This window comes from Ursus maritimus, unplaced genomic scaffold (assembly GCF_017311325.1).
Source record: "Ursus maritimus isolate PB19 unplaced genomic scaffold, ASM1731132v1 scaffold_18, whole genome shotgun sequence".
Lineage (NCBI taxonomy): Eukaryota > Metazoa > Chordata > Mammalia > Carnivora > Ursidae > Ursus > Ursus maritimus.
The window spans coordinates 35,179,796-35,203,391 of NW_024424230.1; the positions used below are offsets into that span (position 1 = coordinate 35,179,796).

Sequence of the window (23,596 nt, forward strand, 5' to 3'; positions counted from 1 at the left end):
GGGTGTTTATGGAGGTTTCATGATGTAGTCATGATTAACTAAGTCATTGGCGATTGGCTGATCCAACGTCCAGCCCCTCCAACCCCAGGAGGTCAGGGATTGGGGCTGAAAATTCCAACCATTCCTTTGGCAACCAGCCCCATCCTTAGGTGCTTTCTGAAAGTCACCTCCCTAATATAACAAAATATACCTTTATCACTCTCAACACATAGGAAATTTCAAGGGTTTGGGGAGCTGTGAGCCAGAAATGAGGATAATGACCAAATACATTTTTCTTAAAATAAATCACGTTATCACACTCTCACCCCCAAAGTCTTCAGCCTTAATATGCTTTTCCATTACCAGGACCACATTTTTAGAATTAAAAATTAGAACATATAATCTGACAAAAGTTTTCATATTTGATTTGTGAATTTATGTATTTGAAAACTCATATGAAGCTATAAAAATTAAAATGAATTTAATTAAACAGGAATTAAATCACCTCTCTGAAATGGAATTAAATTACATGGAATTGGGCCTGTCCCCAGAAAGTCCAGGACATGTGGTCACCAGACATCCTTCACTTTTAGCAAGAATTCTAGAAACCGAACCAAGTTCTCTGCAATTATTTGAAAACATTCATAGTCTTCTGTGAGGAAAAGCCTGGCTTTGCTCATAGGTCTCTTTGCTGTCCCTGCATATACTGAACTTAGTTGTCCTGTGGCAGTAAATAGTTTTCAGAACATTCACTTTCAGAAAGGAATAAAAACCCTGATTCCGCCCCGTATCTCAAGCATCGAGTTGTCACCTTGGGATGTTACTCTTTCCTTTAAGATAGCTGCATCCTGATTAAATCATGCCCTTCCTTCAACCCAGCATCTGGCAAATATAGTCATAAAACAAGTGATATCTAAAAGAGACTTTCATTCGCGCACTTACTGAACATCTACTCTGGACAAGCACACTGCTGGGCTCTGGGGCAAAGAAAGAAATGAAATATGACTCAGAGTAACAGCTCAAAGGAAGACAGACAGACAAGTACGTCCTGAGGACTGCTCAGTCCAAGCTATGGTCATAGCGAGCTCTCTTTCCTAAGTTATGAGCAAAGAGCAGGGGACAAGCAGGAGGAACTCCTTTTACCTTGGCACGAACGCCTTGCGGATAAGGGGACATCTATGGATCTATGGTGACTCCTACAGGAGTAAGAATTTGCAAACTATGAGAGCAGGAAGGAAGAACTCTAGGCAAAGAAGAGAGAATGAAGGAAAACTCCCTGCCCACCCCCGCAAAGACCTGCCTTCCATGTTCTAGAGACAGGAGAGAACTTCAGAGACATTGTAGGAGTGGCCAGAGACAAGGCCACAGGAGCATAAAGGCCACAAACAATGTAGGTCTCTGTACCAACTCAATGTGTTTGGGCTTCATCCTCATGGCCACAGAAAAGGTTTTCTCATGTATTCATTCACTCATTTGCTTACTCAAGTTTGTTCTCTTAGAGGAATGGCATAGTCAGATCTAACTTTCAGGAAGATCCTTTTTTTCAGTTGCTGGGAGTTAGGCGGGGGAGAACAGAGAGAGGTCTTAATGGGATATAGCCCCTGCAGGATGCCAGCCTCTCCAGGCTCAGATCATGCTGCTGTCCCAGACCCTAACCTCTCCAGTCACACCAATCTCTATTTGACCCTTCACACCTGCCAAGCCAGAGCTCCTCTGCTGCTTTGCCCTCCATCACTATCCTTCTTTAGGCCATCTTCTCAGAAGGCCATCTTTCCTGTCCCTGCCTCACTTTCTCACCCCTACTTCATCTTGTCTCTCTTCATAAACATGTTTGGAGCTTCCAATTCTCAATTAATTCATGTACTTGGCCACTGTATGCACCCCACTAGGGTGTGCACTCCCTGAAGGCAATGGCCTTGTCTGTCTAGCTCACTACTATGTCCTAGGGTCTGGAATAGTGCCTGGAACATAGTAGGTGCTCAATAAAGTTGTGCTGAAAAAGCAAATTTTGAATTTGTTAAGAAGAGAAGATACTACAATGAGAAGATACTACAATAATCCAGGTAAGAAACAAGAGGACCAGAGCTAGGGGAATGGAGAAGAAAGTGAGGTTGTCAGCTATTATATTTCTAAATGGGAGGGGGGGCAGGAGAAAAAAAAATAAAGGAGTCTAGGATAGCTCCAGGTTTGTAACATGGAAGACTCTACTGTTTATAAAAGCGGAGAAACGAACAGATGATACAGGACTTTTATTTTCTTTATGGGAGAAAAATAAAGTTCAGTTAGGGCTGGTTACATGTCATGTGCAGCTTCCAAACAGCTGTGCCCAACATAGAGCTCCCTAGGCACCATCTATGTCCCTCTGCACTGTTACATTTGGCTCCTGGAGGAATCAGCTATTTGCTTGTCTTAGACTATAGGTTTAGAGTTCCTTGGATACAGACAGAACTTCTCTCTGCACTTTTAGCCCCAGCAAAGTATATGATATATAATAGGCCCCATGAATGAAAGTAACACAAGAAGAGAAGCAGGAAGAAAAGCAGGCAGCCATGGGCCTTGGCAAAAGCTCAAGGTCAAATATCAGCCACCAGCCTCAAAAACTGAACTCACTGGGTAAATCAGAACAGGCCACACACACTGAGAGAGGAGGTCTGGAACCCCGACACTGAAAGGGAGGTCAGAGAAGGATCCAGGGGAGGACACTGAGGATGAATGATCAGAGAGAGATCCTGGAGCCGTTAGCACACTTAGCCACCAGAAGTACAGAAGCAACACACAAGAGTCATCTCACAAACACTAACATCATTCTTTCAAAATGCTAGCAAAACAGTGATGCCCAAACTGATAAAGACGGCATACAAAAAGAAGGAAAGGAAGAGAAGAGGTGGAGGGAGGATGAGGGGGAAGCCAGTAAGACTTAAGAATACTTGTGCACAAATCCTAAATAAGTTAGTAATGAACAGAATTCCAACAGCATATTTTAAGAAAGAATACATCATCACCAAGCGGGTTATAGTCTAGAAACATGAAGATGGTTAAAAACAAGAAAAAGTAAAGAAATGAATTAAATAACCAATTCAAAAAACTAGAAAAAAAACAACAAAGTAAACTGAAAGAAAGTTAGAGATGAAAATTATAAAGATAAAAAATTGAAGAGGAAGGAACACCTCCAAACTCATTTTATGAGGCCAGCATTACCCTGATACCAAAACCAAATAAAAACAACACACACACACACACTACAAGCTAATATCCCCAGTGAACATTGCTGCAAAAATCCTCAACAAAGTATTAGCAAACTAAATTCAACAGAACATTAAAAGGGATCATACACCATCATCCAGTGGAATTTAATCCAGGGATGCAAGGATGGTTTAATATCCACAAATCAATCAATATCATACATTACATTACCAAAGGGTAAAAATCATATGATCATCTCAACAGGTATAGAAAAAGCATCTGAAAAAATTCAATATCCATTTATGGTGAAAATTCTCAAAAAGGTGGGTATAGAAGGAAATACCTCAACATAATAAAGGCCATATATGACAAACCCAGAGCTCACACTCAATGGTGAAAAGCTGAAAGCTTTTCCTCTAAGATCAGAAACAGACAAGGATGCCAGCTCTCATCACTTTAATCAATATAATATTTGGAGTCCTAGCCACAGCAGTTAGGCAAGTAAAAGAAATAAAAGGCATCCAAATTAGAAAGGAAGAAGTAAAAGTGTCACTATTTGTAGATGACATGATACTATATAAAGTCCTCAAGACTCCACCAAAACAAACAAACAAACAAACAAAAATGATTAGAATAAGTGAATTCAGTTAAGTTACAGCACACAATATTAGCATACAGAAATTGGTTATGTTTCCATATACTAATAATGAGCTATCAGAAAGAAAAATTAGATAAAAATCCCATTTACAATTGCATCCAAAAAAATACCTAGGATTAAATTTAACCAATGAGATGGAAAATTTATTTTCCAAAAACAATAAAACACTGATGAAAAAAACTGAAGATGACACAAATAAATGGAAAGATACACCATGCTGTCAGATTGGAAGAATACTGTTAAAATGTCCCTACTACCCAAAGTAATCTACAGATTCAATACAATCTCCATCAAAATACCAAAGGCATTTTCAGCAAAGTTGAACAAATAATCCTAAAATTTGTATGGAACCACAGAAGACCCCCCAAATAGCCAAAGCAATCTTGAGAAAGAAAAACAAAGCTGGAGGTATCATGCTCCCTGATTTCAAGCTATACTACAAAGCTACAGTAATCAAAACAGGATACTGGCACAAACATAGATACACAGATCAATGGAATAGAATAGAATAGAATAGAAATAAACCCATGCTTATGTGGTCAATAAATCTCTGACAAAGGAGGCAAGAATATACAATGCGGCAAAGACAGGCTCTTCAATAAATGGTGATGGGAAAAACTGGACAGCTACATGCAAAAAAATGAACCTGGACCACTTTCTTCTATCATACAGAAAAATAAGTTCAAAATGGAGTAAAGACTTGAGTATAAGACCTGAAACCACAAAATTCCTAGAAGAAAACAAGCAATAAGCTCTTTGACATCAACCTCAGCAATAGCTCTTTGGACCAGTCTCCTCAGGCGACGTTAACAAAAGCAAACATAAACAAATGGGATTATATCAAACTAAAAAGCTTTTTATACAGTGAAGGAAACCACCAACAAAGCAAAAAAGGCAACTTACTGAAAAGGGAGAAGATATTTGCAAATCATAGATCCAATAAGGGGTTAATATCCAAAATATATAAAGGACCTCCAAAGCTTCCCAAACAACCCAACTAAAAAATGAGCAGAGGACTTAGACATTTTTCCAAAGAAAACATCCAGATGGCCAACAGACACATGAAAAATGCTCACCACCACCAATCATCAGGGAAACATATCAAAACCACAGTGAGATATCACCTTACACTGGTCAGGATCAGCTGTTATCGGACAAGAAATAACATGTGCTGGTGAGGATGTGGGAAAATGGGAGCCCTTGTGCACTGTTGGTGGGAACATAAAATGGTGCACTCTGGAAAACAGTACAGGATTCCTCAAAAACTTAAAAATAGAACTACCATATGACCCAGCAATCCCACTTCTGGGTAATTCTCCAAAGAAAATGGAAACACCAATTCTAAAGAGATATATGCACCCTTATGTTTACTGCAGTTTTATTTATAATAACCAAGATATGGAAGCACCCTGAGTGCCCACTGACAGATGAACAGATAAAGACGACGTGGTATATATACACAATAGAATATTACTCAACCATAAAACAGAATGAAATCTTGCCATTTCCAAAAACATGGACGGACTGAGAGGGTATAAGGCTAAGTGAAATAAGTCCAATAGAGAAAGACAAATACCATATTATTTCACTTATATGTGGAATGTGAAAAACAAAACAAACCAAAAAAACAGACTCACGGATGCAAGAAACAAGCTGTTACCCGAGTAGGGATACCCTCAGAGGGCAGGGGAAACAGATGAAGGGAATTAAGAAGTACAAACTTCCAGTTATAAAATAAATAACTCATGGGGATGTAACGTACAGCATAGGGAATGTGGTCGATAATATTGTAATAACTTTGTACAGTGATAGACAGCTAGATTTATCCTGGGATCATTTCATAATGTATAAAACTATCGAATCATGATGATGTATACCTAATAGGATATTGTATGTCAACTATACCTCAATTTTAAAAACAAGTATTGAAGGGCACCTAGTTGCTCAGTAGGTTGAGCATCTGACTCTTGATTTTGGCTCAGGCCATGATCTCAGGGTTGTGAGATCGAGCCCCATGCTGGGCTCCAGGCCACATTCAGTGGGGAGTCAATCTATAAAAATAAATAAATAAAAAGTATTGAGTTACAAACAGAAAAGCAGTGCAAATCATATGTAAGTCAAAATTATTCAGAAAAAAAAACAAAAAATAGACAAACTGCTAGTTTATTTAGAATTACAAACAAAAATTATGAACTATCAAAGGGAAAATATCTACTGAAACAGAGGAAATTAAAAACATTCATAGGAGATTTATACATCTCTTTGCTAATCCATTTAAAATCCAAAAGAAATGAATGATTTCCTAGTAAAATATAATTTAGCAAAATTGATCCCAGTAAAGATAGGGAGTTACAGAAGATTTTCTCTTGCCGCCAGCACATGCATGCACGCACACACACACACACGCACGCACACTCTTTCTTCTCCTCCTCACACAGGCCCACACAATTCCCTAAAGGAATTCTATCAAATCATCAGAGAAAAAGGAGACAAATTTCTAAATATTTTTATAAAGCAAGAATAAAACTGATATTTAAACATAAAAAGTATTGCATACACACACAGAAAGGAAGTACAAGAACACTCAAGGCAACACTGTTTGTCATGGCAACAATACCACAAACCAACCAACATTCATTTCGAGAACAGTGGGTAAATAAATTGTCATACATTCGCCAGCAATGAAAATGAATAAACGAGAACACCACACAATAACATGGGTAGGCTTTTTGTTTTTTTTTAAGTAGGCTCCACGCCCAGTGTGGAATCCAGCACAGGGCTTGGGCTCACGACCCTAAGATCATGACCTGAGCTGAGATTAAGTCAGACACTTTGGGATGCCTGGGTGGCTCAGTTATGTGTCTGCCTTCAGTTCTCCCAGGATCGCATCCGCATCAGGCTCCCTGCTCAGCATGGAGTCTGCTTCTCCCTCTGACCCTCCCCCATCTCATGCTCTATTTTCTCTCTCTCAAATAAATAAAATCTTTTAAAAAAATGTTTAAAAAAAAAAAAAGAGTCACATACTTCACCGACTGAGCCACCCAGGTGCCCCGACATGGGTAGGTTTAAAAAACGGTAAGCAAATGGGAAAGTGTAAAAGGGTACAAATGATATATTTCCCTTTATAAAAAGTTTGAGAGCAGACATAATTAAACAGTGTGTTGTTTAGGCATACAGACTGGGAGGAAGGAGCTAGAACAGCTGGCCTGTGACCTCTTCACTCCTTTTATAGAGGAATGCCTCTGGAGAAAGAAACAAGGCAAGTGACTTCTTCTAGTCTTTTAAGTATACCAATAACCAGGCTACCTAATAAATAGCCTAATGATATTTGCTAAAATGAGAGCTCTTGTTTCTGGAATGCCCTTACCAGGATAGGACTGGCTAAGGATCTCCTGGCCGAGGATTACCTGTAGTAAATAAATGTAGAATGTGTGGGCTCACGAGCCACGACTCTCTGAGCCATGTAGTAGAGATGTCTCACAATGGAATAGTACTCGATGGGCGGGGGGACCTGTGATCCCCACACTTGGAGACCTCGCCTATTCCGGGTCAGAGAGCACAGGTATGATGAAGAAAAGACCTAAGACAGACCCCTCGCGGCTCCCTCTGCGCCTCTATAGTCTGTATTCTTGAAAGTATTAGCATAACTAGATTAGCACAGCTAGATAACAAGATCTCTGATCTGTCAACTGATTTGATATTCTGATGTTTTGTGTTAGCTCACAGAGTAAGGGATTTTCAGGTAAAAGTGTAAAGAAAAGAAGAGTGCTGGGGGATAGTGGGATGACAGCAGGGAGGGCTACAAAGGACACTTCCGAGTTCCTGGTAATGTTCTAATTCTTAAATACATGAGGGTATCAGTCAGGATTCTCCAGAGAAAGTAAACAAATAGGATATGCATGGAGATTTATTATAAAGAATTATTGGTGGTCCAAAGGCCTGAGAACCAACAGTGTCAGTCTCAGAGGGAGTTCAAAGGTAGTAGGCAACCTTTGTCCCAGCTCATTACCATCAGGCAGAGAGAATCTGTTCTACTGAACAGATTGGATGAGGCCTGCCCACACTGGCAAGGGCAATCTTTACTCATTCTCCCAACTCAAATCTTAATCTCATCCAGAAACCCCCTCACAGACATGCCTAGAATTATCTGAGCACCTTCTGGTCCAGTCAAGTTGACACATAAAATTAACCATCCCAATAGGAATTTGTTTTATTGTTCTTTAAGTAACACATAGATGCTATATTTGATGCTAAAAGTATGGAGGAAATGCAATTCGATAAAAGGAAGATGGTGAACACAGAACAACTTTTGAAAAGGTTGATGGGAAGGGGGAGAGGGAGATGGGGAGGTAGCTTGAGAGTCAGGCAGGCTGAAGAGAAGGTACAGCCTGAAGCGGGAACTTTCCTGGGGTAGGTATCCAGGCCACTTTTCAAAATTCTCTCCCAGTTGGCTCACTAACGGGAAATTCACCTGCATTATGCAGTCTTCCCGTATACACTGACTACAAAGAATCCAGAGCTGTATTCATGCAAGCCTCTGATTGAGCAGAGTCTCAGAGATGGGCGTTCTGATCGGGGGGCTAAGGTAAAAAGGTTGTCTGTACCAGGAAAAGTCCACCTTTCACCTCCATGTAAGCCAACTGTCTTTGGTTTCTTCCTGCTCCATCTCTAGTATTCTTACATTAACCTCTCATTTAGGAGTCGTAAGAATATACTCCTCCACCAGCCACTGGCTTCCCAGGGCCATTGGGCAGTGATAACAAAACACAAAAGTCAGAGCAGATAACTGGGGAAATGAGGGTCAGCTGGAGAAGATGCCCAGAGCAAGGACACAAAGAATTGGGCCTGCTGGGTGGCTATGGGAAGCTTTAAGCTCTGATCACAAGTATCTCTGGTTTAGTGTCTTCTGATCTCTCCTAAGATTATAAAAAGATAATTCTGTTCTGTCCCTCAACTGTCACTTTTTATGACAATGACTTGTAGCAAATAGTGAATTATATGTCAGTCTGTTCACTTCTACCCAGTAAAGTCACAATGGAGCCTCTTAACTGGGAAATATCCTTCCAAGGACTCTAGCCATGCACAAGAAATTTATGAATAAAGCTGTCCATCATAACAGCATTTCTAATTGCAAAAGTTTGGAAATAATCCAAATCTGGAAAAAAAAAAAGGAGATTTCTACATTATGGTACATGCATACAGGTAGAATATTGTGTTCCTAATAAAATTAAGTTATTGAATATTTAATTTAACAAAAAAAAGGCTCTAACACATATTTACTAATAAAGATTCAGCACACGACCCTGTGTATAGACAATTATCTCCATAGTTAAAAACATACACCTGCATATACAAAAAAGGCTAGAAAAATGGACCAAAATGTTAACCATGGTTAGTAATAAAATCATGGGTGATTTTCTTCCCTGTTAGACTTATATATTCCTCAGTAAGTACATATCATTTTTGTAAGTGAAAAAAGGAAAGATTAAAAATATAAATCACTATGAATAAGACTGATCAGTTAGGTCAGACGTGGAACAATACAACCCATCTACTGGGAAAAATGTATTAAAATTTATATTTGATAAGGATCTAGTATCCAGAGTATATCAAGAACTCTTACGATTCAAGAGTGACAGAACAACCCAATTAAAAAATGGGCAAAGGATCTGAATAGACATTTCTCCACAGAAAAATAGAAAAATGGCCAATCGGCACATGGAAAGGTGTTCCACATCATTAGGCACTGGGGAAACGCCAATCACAACCAAAATGTGTACCACTTCACATCCACTGGGATGGCTATAATTTTTAAACAAGGACAATAATAAACACTGAGGAAGATGAAGAGAAATTGGAGCCCTCATTACACTGCTGGCGGGAAAGTAAAATGGCGCAGCCTCTGTGGAAAACAGTCTGGCAGTCCCTCAAACAGCTACACATCAAGTTACCATATGACCCGCAATTTACTCTTACAGAGATATAGCCAAGAGAAGTGGAAGTATGTCCACACAGAAACCCTGTACACAAATGTTCGTAGCAGCATTACTCATAGCTGCCAAAAATGGAAATAACCCAAATGTCCATCCAGTGGTGAACAGATGAAGAAAATGCAGTGTTATCAATGGAACATTAGCATGAAACGGAACAAAGTACAGATACATGCTTAAAACATGGATGAACCCTGAAAACACGTTACGTGAAAGCTAGTCACATGTTGTACGGTCCCATTTATAGGAAACGTCTAGAAAAGGCAAACCCATAGAGTAGATTCGTGGTTTGGGCGTTATGCAGTACGCGGGGCAGGGAGAAATGGAAAGTGTCTGCTGACAGGTATGAGGTTTCTTTTTGGGGTGATGAGTACATTCTGGACCATGTCCTCAAGGACAGCCTAGTTCATACCGTTATTATGGGTAAGCATGTGTATAATTGTGTCTACAGTAATAAGCTTTCCTGTGTAGTCACACACCAGAGTGGAATCAGATCTCCAGATTCTGCCCCCTTCTGGCCATGGAAGGGAACTGGGACAGTCAGGATCAGCAATAAGGAATGTGAGTGGCTACTCATAAAACGGGCTCTAACCTTCATTTAGAGTCCAGACAAGAGTCACATCAAATAAGTAACTTCAATAAGAGGGCATTTGACTTAAAACTAACCCACAGGGAACAGTTTGAACTCCAGTCAACAGGCCACAAAGTCATGATGCGTAACCCAAATCCAGGCCACCTTGATGGATGTGTCATGCGGGCTCCATGCTCACACTCTGCAGGGCTCTGTGCTTGTTCTAATACTCTTTTGCCAGCTTGAAATTCTTATTAATTTTATCTTTAAATTTCTGAGGGTTTTTTAAATTTATTTTTTAGAGAGAGTGCGAGCAAGAGCAAGCAGGGGGAGGAGCAGAGGGAGAGGGACAAGCAGACTCCATGCTGAGGGCAGAGCCCGATGTGGGGCTCGATCCCATGACACTGAGATCACAACCTGAGCCGAAATCAAGAGTCAGATACCCAACCGACTAAACTACCCAGGCGCCCCTAAACTTGTGTTTTAGAAGTGAAATCCAGTGGGACAATGGAGTGTGTGCATGAGTAGGGGAAGCAGATCCAGCACGCACGTGTGCCAACCCCTGCCCCCGTTAGCACAGGGTGCTGATAGAGGCACGGTCCACGGGGCTCGGTGAGAATCAAAATGAGCACAAGGGAGGCGTGCTCCCTTGGAACTAAGCAGAGGCACACACAGCCCTGGAGCCCTAGAGGCCTTCCGTGCAAACCAGAGCTGGCTCTGAATGCACAGAGATGGCAACCCAAGGGTCCTACCATATCCCTTCTTAACTGGGTTACTCTGCTGTACTAGCCAACCACTTATGCTGCAATGACACAGAAAAACTAGAAAGTTAAGGCAGCCCACAGTTCCTTTTCCTTTCAGCCCTTCCTTACTCATCAGTCGAAGGTAGAGTGTTAACAGAATAAACACATACCAAGAGCTGAAGTAAAAACAGAGTTCACCTTGTACAGTATTTCCACTGTTCCGGTAGGAACAAAGCCCACAGGCCTGTAGGAGCCAGGAACTGCACATTGCATAGGATTCTGCATAGAAGTTAAATGCTCTTATATTTGCATTTTGAACTGGCATTACATAATATGAAAATGGACGGTAAAATCTATGCTAATATTTTAAAATTTCCATTTTTATTTCCTTACGATGGCATTAAATAGCAAATAAAACACCACAACGAGGCAAGAGAGGCCTCAGAGGGAAGGGAAAAGCTGTGTAGTATCTTGAACAGTCAGCAAGCGACCAAGTCTCCTCCAGCAGGGGCTCTGGCCTTTGCGTGAACACCAGCAGCACCTGAAGCTTGCAGCGTGCAAGCTGCTGCACCCACTCCCAGAGTTTCTGATTCAGGAGGTCTGGGGGTGGGCGGCCCCAGAACCTATGTTCTGTAAAGCTCCCAGGTGCTGTGGATGCTGCTACCCCACACTCAGGACCACCCATCTAGAACGCGTTCGCCTCAGCCCCTGACAAGCTGTACGACGCCATCCAGAAGGGACGTGCTGTTACCTCGTAAATGTTCAATTGCTCCACCAAGTCTAGGTCGGTTCCTTTCTTGTTCAAGTGCCGCTGGGACACGGCCGCAATGCCCAGCTCCTCCAGGCAGTCCACCACATCGTAGAAGCTGTCTTGGTCTGGCAATCCCGACAGTGTCTGAAGAAAGAACAGGACACGAGCATGTTTTAGGGGACAGTCTCAAGGCTCTCGAAGCATTTTTTTGCAGGGTAGCCAGTGGCCAGGATTCTAACTATATGGGACAAAACAAGACAAATGACCAGATTGTTTGAAAAAAAAAAAAAAAAACCCTATAGCGTGGTAAGCAGAACACACCCCAAGAGCCCACTCCTGCTGTATAGGTCCTGTATAATCCCCTTGAGTCCAAGCAGGACACTCCCATCATTGAACTACATTATATGGCAAAGGTGAAGGGATTTTACAGATACTCAAATTCCAAATCAGCTGATTTTGAGTTAATCAAAGGGAAGAGTATCCTGGGTGGGCCTGACCTCATCAGGTGGGCCATTTAAAAGCAGGTTTAGGCATTTCCGGAGCTCGGAGACTAGGAGAGAGATTATCCCGCTGGCCCCGAAGAGGCAGCAAGCCACCATGAGTTCTCCAGCTGCAAGGAAATGAACTCTGCCAACAACCACGAAAGCTTGGAAGAGGCTCCCAAGCCTCAGACCAGACTCCAGTCCTGGTCGACACCTTGACTATGGCTTTGTGAGACTGAGCAGAGGACCCAGCTAGGCGGTGTCTGGAGCCTGTCCCACGGAAACTGTGAGATGATAAGTCTGTGTTGTTTTAAGCTGCTAAATTTGTGGTAATTCGTTACATGGCAATAGAAAACTAACATGCTCGCTGATTAGAAACTCCTGTTAGGAAAAGTCTACCAACAGCTGGAGTTATAACAATGCGATGAGTCCTTTTTCTTTCAATTTGGTAGCCCTTGCCCTTGGTCTATGAAGTTTAGGAAAACATGAGAAATTTCAAAGCAACAACCAAGAGAGGAAAAGATAACCCAAGAGTGGAGAAAAGCAGACTTCTTTTTGAATTCTGTGTCTCTTAAAAGAAGGATGATCTTTCAGACGGGGCTTCTGCTCAGAACTGGAGGGACCCTTGAGGTGATTTACTGCAAGCCCTTATCTCTCGAGTGGGGAGATGAGGGCTGGGGAGGGAAGGGGTTTGCCTGAGGGAACAAGAAGTTCCCGCAGACCTGGGACAGAAGCCTCCCCTCCCCTCACACACTCATGCTTCTGCACAAATTATTCTGGCCTGGAATTCCCAACACAGGTCTTTACTCCCTACTTCATTGCCTTTGCATTTCCAAGAACCCTACATACAGATTTCAAAATTATTCTGAATTCAGAAGAAAAAAAGACCAACACTGTCTTAAGAACAGTTTGAAGCACAAATTTTTCCAATGCTTCTATTTGGGGGCTAGTAATAATTAGAGAGAATGTCTCTATTCATAACCCAAATAATGGATTTTTTCCTTTCAATGCTGACTGAAGAGGACTCAAGTTACCGCTGTTGAGATCAGAAATGAATGAAAAATAACCGAGATGGGATAGCTTGATTAATGAGGGGCCCCAGCAAGGACCCAGAACGGGAGGCTGTGAACCAGACTCCGTCATAAACACGTGCTCACACCTACGGCACGGCAGCATCTCTGCATTAGCGGGACAACAGTCCCCGGAGCTGCCCCTGGCTCCCGACATGAAATGAAAGAGCATGCAGCCTTTTAAAGAATCCCATCATCCTAACAAGCCATCTTCTGGTTTTAGCGAAAACCTTGAACTCGTTAAAAGATGAGGAAAAGAAAACAGGACCCCAAAGCCTGGGCAGGGCTGGTGAATGGAGGTGCCCTGGTTTCGGCCCAAATTCCCCATTCGAGAAACCCAGATGAATTGACATTTAGTGTTGGGTTTATGGGGCACCTGGGTAGTTCAGACATTAAGTGTCTGACTTTGGCTCAGGTCATGATTCCAGGGTCCTGGGATCGAGCCCCACATCGGGCTCCCTGCTCTGCGGGGAGCCTGCTTCTCCCTCTCACACTCCCCCTTGCTTGTGTTCCCTCTCTCGCTGTCTCTCTCTGTCAAATAAGTAAAATAAAATCTTAAAATATCTCTAAGCTTTTAAAAAAATAAAAATAAAATAAAACTTCCTACTCAACTGTGTGGGGGCCACGATGAGGCACAGAGTCCTCCTCACCTCTCACTTCCCTTCCCTTCTTCTTTCCTTTTTTTCCCTGCTGAGAATCAACTGAAGTCCTTACAAAAGCTTCCAGGGGGTTAGATTCCTAGACCTAATTCCCATTGCCTTAGCAAGCCCAACCACGATAAAGGGGGCTTACTATTAATTAAACAATTAGGTCCACAGAACCGAACAGATTCAGGGAGACTTGCTCAATAATAGGTCCAGAAGCAAGGGTATTAAGAGGTCATTTGTCATTTCCGCCATGGAAATTCAGGCTGGAGCCAAGCCCACACACACCCCTTCCAGGTATGGCTGCAGGGGACATGGCCTTTTGCCACCAACACACACAGGTGCTTTTCTCCAGGTGCAGAGGAAGAGGACTATCCATCCTAGAAGCACATTCGCCTATTTTCAGCTGATTCTCTGACATGCTTAGCAAATTGTACCATGCTCCCTTTGCTCCCTGGGTCCTGTCCTCGCATTTCTACCCTGACATGTCACCGCTAAATTGCCTCCTTCTGGCAAAGGGGGCAGCTAGCCCAGAGAAGTCTGTGAGGCAAATGTCTTTTGATGCCTTCACTTTCAGACGACAGTCACGACCCACCCCCCACCTGCTTTCTCTCAGACCTCGTCCTGCCAGGGCTTGTGACACGTAAATCTTCACAGGCATCTCTCCAAGGGAGAAATTTCTGTCCTGAAGGACATTTTCTTTTCCTCTCCTGGGTTCTCACTGATTGCATCAAATATTTCTTCTAGGAAGAACCCGGTGTGGCAATGCATGCACACAAACTTTTAGAGCACCGTTACTGGTGAAATCCAAAAGCTGCAAAAAGCCAAGTCTCCTTCAATGGGAGAATCCATCGTGGTGTATCTATATTATAGACTAGGGCGCAGCAGCAGAAAGGAGCAACCATTACTGCCCTCGGTAACAGATCAGCCTCAGAGACAGTATGCTGAGTGAGAGAAGCCAGACTCAAAGGGTTACATCTATCCTGTGTGGTTCTATTCGACACTGATGACATGACAGAACTAGTCTAGACAATGGTTGTCAGGGCTAGGAAGAGGGAATCAGGAGATCACTACAAAAGGCTACCATGACAGAGATTTGGGGGAAGATGGGAATGTTCTATATGGTAACTCTGAAGGTTATGCATAGCTATCCAAGTTTTACAACTGACACAGCTGAATTTTTTCTTACAAGTTTCCGGTATGGTAATTAACAATAAGTGAAATGCAAAAGCCAAGGCGAATACTCAGCATGAATCCCATCCAGGTTACTTACCCCCCTTCCCTGAAAGCTCCAAGCCAGCCTCACAGAAACAGTAATACCTCTTGTGACTCACCCCCCCCCCATCAGCCTCTTCCTATTCTACAAGGTGGTCAATATCTGAGCCCCTCAAAGCGGGGGGTTCCCACTGAGGGGATTTCAGCTGGATCAAGACAGGGCATTAGAGAACATCAGCTTGCAGGGTGAGAAATGGTTGGTTTCTGATACTCCTTCAGATCTGACAACACAGCGTCAGGAGGTAGGAGCAGGAATGGGGGGAGATTAGTCTGGATCTTGGAAACCCCCCATTAATGTCCCTGTTTAACAAAGACAGCAAACGCCAGTCTCGGAACCCTAAGCAGGCTAAAATGTAGCACCCTTGTTTTGTCATAACAATGTTCATGTTTTGAATTCCATGTTGGTAGTCCCTCTTTTATTTTGTTGAAAGAAAACTTAGAAAAGCAATATAATCGTTTCCCAGATTTCAGAGTCTGAATTTTTTCCAGACCCATATTAACACTTCAATTTATTTATTTATTTTGTTTGGGATCTCAGAACATTTACTCACTGGGGCAACAAACAGGCCTAAAATTCAACAAAGGAAAGCAAACCCAGTGTGGGTGCCAGGGGTTTACTTGACCTTTTTTTTGAGGAAAGGATGACATTTGGAGTAATGTCCATAGGACCTTCCTCAACTTTCCCTGAGCCAGAACTAATAAAAGATGAGATAGAACTGCCCTAAGGGAAAGAGTAAGCGAGGAATTCCTGGACATTAAATGCCATCTGATGCCAGGGAGAATGTGACATGCGCTGGGTCTTTGCCAGTGACTGGCAGCAAGATGCCCACACACTCCCCGCCAACACTGCTGGGACCGTCGGAACAGCCCAGCGCGGCCTCCGCCAATAGGATGGGTAGCATGACAATGGAAAACATCAGGCAAGAAAGAAAATTCCATTTTTGCTCAAGTCCACGTTTTCCAAAACAATGTCACTGACTGAAAAGGGTACGAAATAGATGACCTTAATCTTAAAAAGAAAAGAAAATTGCTTTAAAATTGCAAGGTAAAATCAACTCACAAAGACGTCTGAAAACATAAATAGAATTCTTAGGATTATCCTACAGAGAAGTACTGCCCATTCCTCACCAGGACTGTAGAAGAATTTCCTGGGTCCTCATCAACAAATGGCATTTCATTAAAAAGCAATCCCTGCCAATGAGACCTGGGGGAAAACGCCTGTTGTTTTAGTATATATTTCTTTACATCTTACTAGATTTAATGTCCTTCATTATTCCACTGGGTTCTTTATATATCGAGGATTGGGTAACTTCCTGCTCTATTGTTTGCAAACAATCTCCCAGTTTGCCACTTGCCCTTAGCTTTTGTTTGTGGTTTTCATTTTACAAACAAGATCCATAATTTCATAGTTTCATGCAGTGAAATATTTAAAAGTCCTTCCCTTTGGATTCTTTTTGACAGGTTTGTTGATTAACATGATCTTCACCTCTACTTCCCATTTTGCTACTGTTATGTGTTACATCGAACTCTAACCTGTCTGGAATTCATTTCAGTACCTGTCAAAGGACGTATTTGTTTATTTCCATTTAGCACACCCCCGCCCCCAGTCATGAATGATGCTAAGCCGTTCCCCGCTGACTGCAGTCCTAGAGTGAGTTGTTCCGGGCGGTGAGGTCTGTTTCAGAGCTCCTCCGCTCCCATCATCTGTCTGCTGAGGAAAGAGCCAGGACCACATTGTTCTAATCCTTAGAGTTTGCACAACAGTTTAATATCTAGTGGAAATTTCTGCTCACAATGCTTTCTACTAATGTGTCTCCAGTTCATCAGGGGAAATGTTTCCCTGGTTGTACTTCATGCAGAGATTCTGAATCTTCTCTAAAGAACCTCCCATCACTGCAGCCGGTACTGTAGGCCTACGCTCAGCCGCTTGGGGAGGAAAGGCAGGTCCATGGGGCGGTTGTGGGATTCCTGGGGTCAGAGAGCCATCTGAGGGACATACCACCCCTCCAACCACAGCTTCAAGGAGAAAGTGACTCAGGTCCCGAGAGTGGGCTGTCCCAGGGCAGCGTGGGGTCAGCACCCTCTCCAGGGAGGGATCCTTAAGATGGCTGCTGCCCTCCCAGCTGGTGACCAGGAGGGATGTGTTGGGAGGGAGGGGAGCACAAGGGTGATATCACCTTCATAAAAGGAGGATGGGACCTGCCCCCAGCAGTCAGAATTCATTAAGCAGTGGAACAAGAGTACCTTCATTTCTCCTGGACTGTAAGCTATTTTCTTTCTTTTTTAAAAAAAAGATTTATTTGAGAGAGAGAGAGAAAAAAAAAAAAACAAGCAGGGGAAGGGCAGAGGGAGAAGCAGACTGCTGGCTGAGTGCAGAGACTGATGCTGGGCTTGATCTCAGGACGCTGAGATCATGACATGAGCCAAAGGTGGATGCTTAACCGAGCCACTCAGGCGGCCCTGTAAGCTATTTTACTTGGGGAAAACTTGTGGATTTATATTCTTTTTTAAAAAATGATTTATTGGAGAGAGAGAGAGCAAGCAAGCACACATGCATGAGCAGGGGGAGGGGCAGAGGGAGAGAAAGAGAATGGGAAAGAATCTTAAGTAGACACTGTGCTGAGCATGGAGCCAGACATGGGTCTCCATCCCACGACCCTGAGATCATGACCTGAGCCGAAACCAAGAGTCAGATGCTTAACCGGCTGAGCCACCCAGGCGCCCCAAAACTTGCTAATTTATATTCTTAAGGAAAAATGTTTTTAAGGGGACATCTTGATAGGAAAAGTAATCATAAAATTCTGTCATCTCTCTGGTTTTGTTAGAAAAGACCAAAGCAGAGAAAGCACAGACACTCCCAGGCCTGCACACACATGTGCACTAGCCACGCACGCACACACACCATTTCCTCTTGCAAACAACACTGTAGCCATGGTTCCAGCCACTATCATGGGGGTCCTAGGTGACGTGGCTCTTCCTCAGAGGGCAAACTGTAGATTTTCACATTGTATGAGTTCCCTGGGGCTGCCGTAACAATGTATCACAAACTGGGCGGCTTAAACCAGCAGAAATTTATTTTCTCACAGTTTGAGAGACAAGAAGTCTGATCTCAAAGTGTAAGCGGGGCCGCAGAGAAGGAGGGTCCTTCTCTGCCTCATCTTGCACTGGCTGCTGGCAATCCTTGGCAGTCCTTGGCTAATAGATGCATCCCTCCAATGTCTGCCTCTGTCTTCACACAGCTGTCTTCCTCACGTACGTGTGCACACATTGTCTTCCCCCTGTGTGTGTGTCTTCTCCTCTTCTTCTAAGGACACCAATCATGTGGGATTACGACCCACCTTAACGACCTCATCTTACCTTGGTTGTTTCTGCAAAGACCCTATTTCCAAATAAGGTCACATTCATAGATATTCATAGGGGTGAAGACTTCAACATATCTGTTAAAGAGACATAATTCAACCCTTAACAATCATCAACCAACCTTGTTCACTAAAGTCATCGCATAAACCAGCAGCTCTGTGTCGACCCCATCTTTTTCCTCCAGGATTTCCATGATATTTGACCAGGGTTTGACTCCTAGGAGTAAAGCAAAAATCATTAGAAACAGCAAGTCAGTGCTCCTTATCCAACTCGTATCACAGTTTATCCAAAGACTTATCACCCAATGATGGCAGTCTTTCAGTCGCCAAATTTCAAAGTGTAACATTCTCCTGAGGATGGACTTGAATATGCTTCTAATTTGGCAATAATATACCACTTCATTCTCATCCACTTGAACATGTGTACTCTCTATTGTCAGCGTGGCTATCAATTTGCTTGAAAGTTCCCTTTACATTAAATATGTAATTTGAAAAAATCCATTCGTGGGCATTTCCCTCTCTGAGCATGGAAACTCTTGGTAAATACTCTCTGTATGTCCATCAGCGTGGTATGCTCTGATGTCCTGCAAGGAAAGGGGACATGGAGATCTTTACATTCACTCCAACAGTGGACTCCCAGAAATACCAGTGAAACCTCTGTCTAGCAAACATTTCAAGAACATAAGTATATTACCTCTATTCAATCCAGGCATAAATACCATTTAAGCATTAACAGGGTACAAAGAACCCACCTCACTAAGAACCTGGTCCTTTGAACCCTGTTGATGCTTAAACAGTATTTGTGCCAAAGGTGGCAGAGGACCTGGTACAAGAAGTGACTCTTAAATGGGGCTCTGCTAGTTAAGATTCAGGGGTGGTTATTCCCTGGCTCCCAGAGAGGGCGGGAAACCCATCACATTCAGGACTGCCAAGCCAAGGCCAAGGTCACAAAGGGGATGCAAAACCTGGACACAATTTCCTACATCTGAGATAAGCATTTGAAGTGAAGTATTGCCTTGCCCTTGGCATGGCCACGTGGAGGATGAAGCTCCTTCCTGCTTTCTCTATAAAGATCTCTAGGGATAGTGTTTATTTTTGCTGCTAAGAGTAAATTCTGAAATACTGTAAAATCGGTGGCTTCTTGGCTGAGTTATGTCTGAGCTGATTTGCTGGCCTTGAGAACTAAGCTCCCCAAGGACAGCAGTGATCTCGGTCTTACTTCTTTGCTCTTAGCACAGCGTCTGGCACATAATCGGTCTGAGTAGTAAGTGGAGATGTCTGAGAGGGCATGAAATGGGTAAAGCTGGAGGTGTTCTGGGTTTTTTTTTTTTTAAAAAGCTTTTATTCATTCATTTGAGAGAGAGAGAGACAGAGAATAAAAATAGGGGGAGCAGCAGAGGGAGAGGGAGAAGCAGACTCCCTGCTGAGCCAGGAGTCCCATGTGGCGCTTGATCCCAGGACCCGGAGATCATGACCAGAGCCAAAGGCAGATGCCCAACCATCTGAGCCACCCGGGTGCCCAGGCTGGGGCTCTTTTAAAAGAGCCAGAGGGGGGCACCTAGGTGGCTCAGTTGTTAAGCGTCTGCCTTCAGCTCAGGGCATGATCCCGGCATTCTGGGATCGAGCCCCACATCAGGCTCCTCCACTGGGAGCCTGCTTCTTCCTCTCCCACTCCCCCTGCTTGTGTTCCCTGTCTTGCTGGCTGTCTCTATCAAATAAATAGATAAAATCTTTAAAAAAAAATAAAAAATAAAAAAATAAAAATAAAAGAGCCAGAGGGCAAATGCACACAGTAAGAGAAGGAAGGGGGTCAGAAACAGGCACCTACTACGTGATGGTTAAGAACACAGACGTAGTTTGCTATAGAGGCGCACGGGCTCTCCTAGCTAGCTAACAGAAGGCCGTTTCCTTGGGCAAAACTGCCCAGCTGGTTAGAACCAGGCAAGCTTCTCTCACCCTAACTCCAAACACAAATGCCTGACCCTTTGCCTGCTAATGGCTCATGTTTACCATCAAACTATTCTGAAGTCCACACCTGTTCTTCAGCCCCCAGCAAGGCAGCTCTTCCTGCCCTCATGCAGTCAGTGTGGTGAGGAGCTCTCTAGTCTGTCAGGGCCAGTCTGAGCACCGCAAGTCCTTCTGCTGTGTGCAGGACAAGTGCAACTGGCAGTATTCCCAATCCGCACCCAACCTCAGCGCAGAACACGGGTTCTAGTGGGTTCCCCACAGATGGCTACAAGGGAGACTGCAGGAGACAGCGCTGAAGCTAAGCACTTCCAGTGGTGCTAGTGGGCCCAGAACGGCTTTCTGGTTGCATACTTTGGAGCCAAAGATGCCAAACGGCCTGGGGAAGAGAAGGGAAGTGTAGCCAGATCATCTCCTCCCTCTCACATACGGACATACTCGTGTGCACACCATTTAATCCTTTATCATGAACACATTCACACACTGGCTTCTTTTAATTGAAAAATTTAATTGAAAAATGTGTTCTTCAGATGTGGTATGTGATTACCTTTTAAGGATATCAAAGCCTGGAAACTTGCATATATTCCTACACTACTGAGATGAATGTTTACTCTCCATGGATTGTTTTGGGGCCACAAAATGGGAAACATTTTAAAGAAAGAAGGTGAAGGGGAGGAAACATTTTGGTGCAACAAAACAGCCTTGACAGGGCTCAAGCTGGCCCGTGGGAAGCACCAGCCACTCAACTCGCCCAGGAGCTGCCCCCACTGGAATGAAATGGTCCAGGGCAACCCCACCCCCACCTCCGCGTGCTCCATAAAGTGTGTGTGTGTGTGTGTGTGTGTGTGTGTGCGTGTGTGTGTAGGGGGGGTAGCCCTGTATAAACCATATGATCTGACCTCTTCCCGTAACAGAGAAAGAAGCTGAGCCCCAAAGTAGTGGAATGAGCAGAGGCTCGAAAATGCTTCTATGTAGGGGTGATCGTGTCAACCTCAGAGAGTCCTGGGACGTGTCAGGGAGAGAAAGCACTTTGTCTTTTTGCCTCAGCGCTCATGAAGGACCCCAGGAGACAGTAATTTCCTTAATCATGTCCTTCTGTCTCCAGCTCCACCTCCAAACACTGGCTCTGTGAGTAGAGGCTCCATGAGAGCCCGTTTTTCCTCTGATGTTTCAAGCACATCACTGGCACTGAAGTATTTACTGAATCAATGAGTTTTATATGAAAAAATACTTAGCACAGTGTCTGGTACATAACAGGCACTTGAATATCAGTAGCTGTAACTGTCATGGTGGCGGGTGGCAGTGGTGACACCCACACTCACCCAACCGGCTTCTACACACTCCAGGGCAGGTCCCCTCTTCCCACCAAACCGCAGGGCCTCGCTCTCAACCCAGAAAAAGCAAGCACACCGCAGATGACTCAATGCCTTCTCCCCCCGACTTGCCTCCTAGGTCCCTGTGGTAACTGCTCCCCCACCAAATAAAGGTTTTTAGCCCGATGCCCTGTACGTGAGGTGGTCTACCCCGCCATCAGAAGGGCAGCGTGTTCCGGGTCTTTCTACATGACTGACAAACATGCTTATCTATGCTTCGTCTATAGACAACCATGGAAACAGAGCTTAAGTTTTGTCACCTAACTCCCACCACGCTCCAGGAGCACTCCACAGATCAATATATCCTCGAGCAGGAGGCAGAGACGGGTTGGCTTCAGAGGATGGCTGGATTTGTCTTCCCTATTAATCAGGTGTGATCAACACGCTTGGGAATGAAGTCCTATCTCATTACCTCACATCCCAACGAACATGGAACTTCTTCGAAAGCAGTGCTGACCTCAAAAGCACTTGCTGACCCAGTTATGACTGAAATTTCAAAATAAGTTCCCCAGTCTGGTCACTTGCCCCACCCTCTCTCTGAGAGGCAAACCCGTAGAGTTAGTGGAAAGGGCACCTTCCAGAGGAGCAGAGCGTTCGGTTCTCAACCCGTTTCCTGCCAATCCCCATAGGGACAGTCTCAACCAAAGGGAGTCTCTGATGATGGCAAAGTGACAGAGCAAGGCCCTCTCACAGGCGCCTGTCCACACTCACGGCCCTTCCCTCTTCCTGCCACACCCTGTCCACGAAGATGGGAATGTGACCTGAAGATGGCAGGAAAGAGGTGACCCAGCAGTGTGAGCAGGCGGCTGTGATACTGCGCCACGCCCCGGACCCTGGCGCCAGTCCACCTCTCCATTCCCACCCCTGCGCAAATGTGCCACCTGCCGGGCTCAAAGGGGGCATAATTCATTTTCCTTAACTCACGGGTAGTTGTTAGTCCCTATGATGGACGTAGACCCCTCAGCTTCCATACCCGCTCCACGGCTGGCCCACTCCTGGCCAAAGGGCAAACCATCCACACTCACGGAATGCACCCTTCTGGGTAACAGCCATGCAGCCTGCACAGTCTTTCCAAAGCAAACGGGCAAATTTGTGCTGGATTCATCCACTGTAGGCGGTGCTAATTTTTGAGGACTCCTAGCTTACTTGTTGGCTTTCTTTGCTGATTATTTAAATCTGACAGTTTTCATCAAAGCCACTTTGAGGAGTCAAATTTATGGCTTATTTATACACTTGGGCACCACCGGCCATGCTCCATTGGCCCTCAGTCACCACCGGCACCTCTGTCTAGCCCTTCACCCAGCTGAGAGGGAAACGAAGAGCCGCTTCTAAACCGGCCAGGTGGAAACACAGCTGGGAGTCATGGGGCTCTCTGCAGAGCCCCGTGACATATTTAGATGTTTTAATTCCATCCTAGGGCTCGGGAACAATTTTACTAGCAGTAAAATAGGATGATGTTATATGTATGCATTATAAAATCACAGCCAAGACCACACATGTCCGCAGAGAAACGTGCTATGGAACCACGTGAGAGGCTGTGTCTGAGTTTTTCC

The 23,596-nt window shown here is 44.0% G+C and overlaps 1 protein-coding gene across 3 annotated transcripts in view; it reads right to left on the bottom strand.

The window, feature by feature from the left end:
* Positions 1–23,596, bottom strand: part of FHOD3 (formin homology 2 domain containing 3) — a 451,796-nt gene that overhangs the window by 145,613 nt on the left and 282,587 nt on the right. For all 3 annotated transcript variants that reach the window (XM_040632587.1, XM_040632586.1, XM_040632585.1), the window contains exons 8-9: positions 18,828–18,922; positions 11,876–12,019 (exon numbers count right to left, since the gene is read on the bottom strand). In XM_040632587.1, the coding sequence (XP_040488521.1) occupies positions 11,876–12,019; positions 18,828–18,922 (239 nt within the window). The remainder of the gene's footprint in view (positions 1–11,875; positions 12,020–18,827; positions 18,923–23,596) is intronic.